The sequence below is a fragment of the Ochotona curzoniae genome, unplaced genomic scaffold (assembly GCF_017591425.1).
Source record: "Ochotona curzoniae isolate NIBS_2020 unplaced genomic scaffold, NIBS_Ocur_1.0 patch361, whole genome shotgun sequence".
Taxonomy (NCBI): Eukaryota; Metazoa; Chordata; class Mammalia; order Lagomorpha; family Ochotonidae; genus Ochotona; species Ochotona curzoniae.
The window spans coordinates 95,640-103,201 of NW_024466930.1; the positions used below are offsets into that span (position 1 = coordinate 95,640).

The window sequence follows — 7,562 nt, forward strand, 5'->3', positions numbered from 1 at the left end:
TTAAAAAAATAATAAAACAACCAGAGAAAGAGGAATTATGTGCTTTATAAAATTACATTAATTTGTATGCAAGTTATCATTTACTTTTCCAATTTGAATAAACATAGTATTTAAATTACAATTCTCAAAATATAAAAGCATAATATTTTCACTGATCACACTAACATGTAATAACCTAGAGGGGTCCTAGAGAGCTACAACTCATAGGCTATCCATTTATGTAACACTCAGGTAATTTAGCCATATTTCTAGATCCAACTGTAAAGAAGAACGCATTAGAATATTCAGTAAATGAATTTTATCAATTGATATTGCACAAAGAAATCAGTATTGCAAGTGTCCCAACTGCTGGAATTTCTTTATATTACTTGGGAATGTTTTAATAAAACTGGATTAAACAGGCTCATATACAGTTCATCCAGGTCTCTGTTTTAGCATGCTAACAGCTGGAGAAGCAGTTATAGTGTCACAGTCAGCTTCCTAATCGCCTGCTAACTTGTGCTTTAGAGAGTTTTTTTCTATGTTGCTTCAAATCAGTCTCTTTCTGATCGCCCTGCTCAAGGCACTCTTCACTTCCTTGTTTCTCAAAGTATAGATGAGTGGATTGAGTACAGGGGTGACCACGCTGTACATGATGGCAATGATCCGGTCCTGGTCCAGGGAGTTCCCCGAGGCAGGTCTAGTGTAGGTGAAGAGAACGGGCACAAAGAAAAGAATAACTACCATGAAGTGGGAAGCACATGTGGACAGAGTTTTATGAAGCATTCTCCAAGAATGAGTCTTGAAGAAGAGATAGACAATAATGTAGAAATAAGAGAGAAGGGTCAGAAAGAAGGGGCTCATGGCAATGGTTCCTGTGACAACATTGAGCAGCCACTGGTTGAGTTCAGTGTTCCCACAGGCCAGGTCCAGCAGTGGCTTAATATCACAGAAGAAGTGATGGATTTGGTTAGATCTGCAGAAGTCCAAACGAGAAGTCATAACGGAGTGCAGTAGCGCATGGAAAAAACCAATACTCCAGACTGTGGCAGCCATCTGGGCACAGAACTGCTGATTCATGATGACAGTGTAATGGAGGGGTTTGCAGATAGCCACGAAGCGGTCAAAGGCCATCACAGCCAACAACAGGGACTCAGTGCTGCCCAGGAAGTGGAAGAAATGAAGCTGGATTATGCATCCCCAGAAAGAAATGGTTCTGTAGGTAGAGAGGAAATTCTCCAGCATCTTAGGCAGTGTCACCGTAGAGTAACAGATATCCAGGCATGACAGGTTTCCCAGGAAGAAGTACATGGGTGAGTGCAGCCGTGGGTCAGAGATGACGACTGTGAGGATGGCTCCATTCCCAGCAACGTTGGCAAAGTAGATGATGAGGAAAACCACAAAGAGAAAAGGCTCTGGTTCCTGGATGTCTGTTATCCCCAGCAGGAGAAATTCACTGACCGAAGTTTGATTCAGCATCACTGAAAACAAAAGACAAAATAACATGGAACAGTATCCTTCTTGTGAATACATCTTTCCAGCTTAGGACTGATTTACCAGTACAAAAATGTTTTGAGAATATGTGCTGTTGTTTTCCATGAGACCAACTTAAAGACTTGTGTTGCATTTGGGCCTTCAGATTGTTAAAGAAGGCTGCAAGTTTGCTATGGAATGTAACTTAACGAAGTTATTATTTTTAAAGATGTATTTATTTTGGGTCCAGCGCAGTAGCCTAGCAGCTAAAGTCCTCACCTTGCGCAACCCAGGAACCCATAGGGGCACCAGTTTTAATCTTGGTGGCCTTACTTCCCATCCAACTCCCTGCTTGTGGTCTGGGGAAGCAGTCGAGGACTGCTCAATGCCTTGGGACACTGCACCCATGTAGGAGACCCAGAAGAAGCTCCAGGCTTTTGGCTTTGGATTGGCTCAGTTCTGGCCTTTATAGCCACTTGGTGCGTGAATCATCAGACAGAAGATCTACTTCTCTGATTCTGCTCCACTCTGTATATATCTGACTTTGTGATAAAGTCAAAGTTACAGCAAGAGAAAGAGAGACACAGATAGAGATCTTTCAACTGCTGTCTCACTCCTCAAATGGCCACAACAGCTGGAGCTGGGCTGGCCTGATGTCAGGAGCCAGGAACTGCATGGTCTGCCACATGGGTGCAGGGGCCCATCCTCTCCTGCTTTTTCAGGCACAGTAGCAGGAAGCTGGATTGGACGGGGAAAACCCGGGACTTGAGCAGGTGCTCATATTGGATACCAGTGCTGTAGGCAGAAGCATAACTAACTATGTCGTAGCACCGACCCAACAATATTACCTTTATTAGTAGTATTTTTATGAGTAGTATTTTAAATATTTCTTTCATTGTTAGTCAATAAAACAATCAAAAACCACTGGAAGGATTGTAAATGTTTGTTTGTTTTAATAAGGGTTAATATTGGACCAAATTTGCACTGTGTACTGAAAGGCCGATTTCTTTTTCCTGTATTATTTGTACAGGATCTGACATTATCTCTTTTTGAGATGCTAACCAAAGTAGACATACTTCTTGAAATAGCTGCCTCTTCATTCCTGGATGTGGCAAATTAGCTCTTGTACTTATATCAGGAAGGAAGAAGCAAGGGTGTGTGTGAAAGGAAGAAAGAGAAGGCACTGAGAGAATCAGAATTCTAAGGGTATCTGAAGACAAAGGAGAAGTGTTCCAAAAAAGAGGAAATTTTGCAAAATTAATGTCTGACACACCTCTATGGAGGGCTGCCTACAAGTCAGTTTGGCAGCCACGCATAGTCTGTATTTATAGAAAAATGTTACTACCCCAAACATGCAAAGTAGACTTGCATAAAATTTACTGAGTATAAAATTTTTTATTCACTTTTCAAGAAAATTAGATATCACACTGCTCTGTAGGATATGATTTTTTCACAGAAGTTCTGCTCTCCAGAGGTTACAGATTTGCTTTAGAGCACATCTGAGGAAGCACTCTTCTTGAATTTGGAAGGTGATATGGCAGTAAAAATTAAAGAAGTAAAGATTTCCCCTAAACGTAAGCACAGTGAAGAGGCAGACATTAAAAAAAAAATCAGCTTGAAGTCCTGGGCACTCGGCTTTAATTCCAACAGGCAGACACAGGCTAACTGATAGAAACTATCTCCCCTCTTGTTCCATCATCTTACCTGCTTTTGTGGGGAAGATCGTAGGCAAGAGAACTTTTCAGGCTTTCAGTGATTGTAAATAATAAAAATATTCCAAGTGATAATTCATGTCAGAATTATAGCATAAGCTCATCTTCAAATCTCTCTCTCTCTTCCTGAATCTTTGCTTGGATTTTTAATGATTCAGGAATCTCTAGGCATATAATTCCTGAGAGAGAGAGAGAGCGTATCCCCTGGTGCAGAGAACAGTTTTCGTATGAATAAACAGCGTAACTCTCTGAATTAGCAAAAATACAGCAGCTGTTTTATGAAATTCTTCCATGAAGCTTCATATATATATTTTTTGCTACTCTTTTTCTGTTTTTCTTAGTGGCTTCTTTAGCTTTAGAGCAACATATACCCATCTCTCAGGTTCCCCTAAGGCTAGCAGGTTACAGAATCACTGTACGTTTGTTAAAACAGACATTTACACTGATGATTAAGTCTTATATATGATCAGGAGTGCAAAATTCCCTTCGTTTCTTGAGCCAGGGATATAGGTTCACTTTTTATTTCTTAAGAAGCTCTCTTAGAAAATATTTTGGAGTAGAAAGTGCAAAGAAAATTGGCAATCATGAGAGGACTATAGTTTACAATGTTTTATTATATATCTCAAAAAATATGAGAAAAGAGAAGTTTGAAAGTTTTCAATACAAAGAAATGTTAAATTCTTAAGGAGATAGAAATACTAACAACCTGATTTGATCATTGCACACAATATACATATACATGGATTGAATTGGCATGTTCTAATCCACAAAGATGTTTTAATTATTTCCTGTTAATGAAAAAATTTTTAAAACGGAAGAACAGTAAACTTCCTTCGGGACTAGGGAGAGGAGCTTTCTCTGGTCCTTACTTAGTTCCAACTTTGGATTCCCACCCTCTCCTGCAATGACCATCAGGGTTGCTCCGGAACCTCCCACAAAAAAAGCAAACAAAAAAAATTAGAATAGACAGACAGAGAACAATAAGGAAAGCTTAGAACCAGACAGGAAATGGTCAGCATGGACTCACACATACCTTACTAGGTAGGACACAAAGATTAGTTACTCCTCACTGGGGTATTGGAGATTTCTCTGCACACCCCTCCTAAAATCGTTCTGCACCTCAACTGTTGACATATGCCTTGTTAGAGTTATAAGCCAGTTTAGACTATCCTAAAATCTGCCAAGTTCAGCAAAATTATGCTTCAACACTATAAACTGCTAAATACTAAAATGAAAATAGACACAAGACAGCTGAATAGTACCCTATAGCCATTTTAAGGTGTATAGCAGCCGGTTGTATATAAACTAAAATTGAAATGTCAATGAAGTAGTCACAGGATGTGGTTAAGAACTTGCATTTTTTTTAACATATTGGTTACTCAATACCATATCAAATAATTTCATAGTGTTGTAAGTTGTTGTGATGTTATGTTGTGGCTTTTAATTGATTGGGATGATATTCTGCCAGCTCTGCCTTTGGACCAGAGATGGTCTCCCCAAGAAACCATTGAATTTATCTGGACAATAAGATGCTGGACTCTATGCTTGGTATATGTTTGCAAAGAAAGAATCTTGACTGAATTTGAACTGTAGTATTGCAACTAGGTGGAGGAATCCACCATGGGGGGGAGGGCATAGGGAGGGGTTGGGGGAATGGGGAATCCCAGAGCCTATGAAACTGTGTCACATAATGCAACGTGATTAATAAAAAAAATTGATAATGAAAATTAGGACATGAAATCAGTCACATCCTATCAAGTCACTAAGTGTGAATCTTTACTCTCTAATTATTGTGGTTTTTATGGAGAAGAAGGGGAACAAAATGATCCTACAGAAATTGCATTGCTTTTGTTCTGCAGCTGAATCTTCACTATTGATAATAATAGCACATGCTTGGCTTGATCATGATGTATGGTCTACTTGATGTGATTTTGGATTTGGCTTGCTAACATTTTGCTGAGAACTTTTCTGTATGTTTTTGAGGGATACAGGTGTGCAATTTTTATTCTGTCTTTGTTCAGTTTTGGTTTACGTATAATGCTGGCAGAGGTTCATCCTGTTGACTATTTAGGAGCATTTTTGAAAAGTTTTGAAGTAGGTTCAGTAGTAAAGTCATAAACCCCTGGACTTTTCCTCAATGGAAAAAATTTTAATTACTGCTTTATTCTTGTTGCCTGCTCTGGGTCTATTTAGGTAGTACCTTCTTGATTTGATCTTGGTAACTTGTGTGTATCCAGAAATTTGTTAATTTCTTTGAGATTTTCTATTCGTTAGTTTATAATTTTTCATAGTAGTTTCATATTATCCATTGTATTTTAGTGGTGTTAATTGTGTTGTCTCCTTTTTTACTTTCAATTTTATTAATTTTAGAATATTATTCTAGTACACAAAGAGAAACGATATCATTTGTATCAAGACGAATACTACCAGAGGACATCATGCTGAGTAAAATAAGCTGGACACAGAAAGGCAAATACCATATGTTTTTTTTTATATGTGGAAGTTAAAATTAGAAAAAAAAGGAGAAATGGCTGTATCATCAGTTCCTCAGCCTTCCTGAGCTTCTGGTAATCACTATTATAGCTCTACTTCTTCTTATTTATGTCTACTTATCAGGAAGCTTGATTGGATGTCACTGCATATTGAATTGGTAGATCACCTTAGGTAGTATGGAAATGTTAACAATATTGATTTTCCACACATGAACATGGGATATTTTTCCATTTTGTGTTCATTCTGTAAATTAATGCCTATAGGTTTCATTGTTGAGAGTTTTGATCTTCACCATTATTTTTATTTTCCTATTTGATAGCTATTAAGAATTAGGCTGTTTTCTTCATGACTTTTTCAGTTCATTTAGACACTGAATGCAGAGACACATTGCTGATTTTTCCATGTTAATAGGATATACTGTAACTTCTCTGAGATTGTTTATCAGTTTTACAAACTTTTGATTGAGACTTTAGGATTTTCTTTTTTTTTTTTTTTAAGATTTTTATTTATTTATTGGAAAGTCAGATATACAGAGAGGAGGAGAGACAGAGAGGAAGATCTTCCGTCCAATGATTCATTCCCCAAGTGAGCGCAATGGCCAATGCTATGCCGATCCAAAGCCAGGATCCAGGAACTTCTTCCAGGTCTCCCACACGGGTGCAGGGTCCCAAGGCTTTGGGCTGTCCTCAATTGCTTTCCCAGGCCACAAGCAGGGAGCTGGATGGGAAGCGGGGTGGCCGGGATTAGAACCGGTGCCCATATGGGATCCTCGGTTGTTCAAGGCGAGGATTTAACAGGTAGGCCCCTGCACCAGACCAGCCTTTTCTTTTTTCTTTTTAATTCAAGTTTTATTTACTTATTTTATTTGAAAGTCACCCAAATGGCTGCTATAGCTAGAGCTGTGCTGGTGGGAAGCTCGAGCCAGGAGTTTCTGAGTTTCTGAGTCCAAGGACTTGGGCAGGTCTCCACTGTTTCTCGGCTCATTAGCAGGAAAGCTTGACCAAAATTGGAGCAACTGAGACAGGAGCTGATACATGTATGGGATGTTGGCACCACAGGTGGAGGATTAGTTTGCTACATCACCTTGCTGGCTCCTTTAAACACTTTTTCTGTATCTGTTGAGATGCTCATATTACTTTCATCATTTGTTCTGCTGACATTATGTATTACATTTGTTCATTTAAATAGGTTTAATCATCCTTATCATCTGGGATAAATCCCACTTAATTATTATACATAAATAATATTATATGTATATTTAACATATATTATGTATAAATACATATATTCTATAAAATATACATGTATGTTTGTGTGTGTTGTGCTGTTGCCCAATTTGGTTTGCTAATGAGGAAGAGATTTTTAATGATATTAGGCCATATACCTGATTGAAGGTGTTGAGTCTTAAACTTCTATATTGTGTTCCCTGAAAATGTTCAAAGTTATTAAGACCTCATTTTGTTTCTATTGGTATTTGTATGGTCATATCAAATGAATATAAATGGAATAGAAATGCCTAAAGGGTTAAAAATGCTTCAAAGAAGATTTTGATTAATTAATTTCAAAGGATTACAGGGGTCATTTGAGACTATGTCAGCTCCCCAAAGCAACATATCCTCTGTAAATCTTAGAGCACTAACAATTAAAACTAGAACTGGGGACGCCTGGCTCTCATTAATGTTTCCAAAAGTGTAGTAACTCTAGGGATGGCAATGCTGTCATTGTTAAAGTCCATAAAAGCAGCTGTTGAGTATTTGAAATTTAGCATCTACCTTTAAGCTCTCTTTTCTACCGCAGGCAAGTTGTCGTTTTCTCTCCTCTCGTTCCTGCTCTCCTTCTTTCCTTTATTCTTTCAGTGTGCCTTTTGGACTTTGAATGTTATTCAACTATATTCTTTGGACAGCA

The 7,562-nt window shown here is 38.2% G+C and overlaps 1 protein-coding gene across 1 annotated transcript; it reads right to left on the reverse strand.

The window, feature by feature from the left end:
- Positions 1-528: 528 nt before the first annotated feature.
- Positions 529-1,458, reverse strand: LOC121167358 (olfactory receptor 12D2-like). The gene has a single exon (XM_040996808.1). It carries the CDS (start codon positions 1,456-1,458, stop codon positions 529-531), a length of 930 nt encoding a protein of 309 aa, XP_040852742.1.
- Positions 1,459-7,562: the final 6,104 nt, after the last annotated feature.

Excerpts from the sequence above, each read along its gene's own strand:
- LOC121167358 (XM_040996808.1), bottom strand. The coding sequence starts at position 1,458 with ATGCTGAATCAAACTTCGGTCAGTGAATTTCTCCTGCTGGGGATAACA.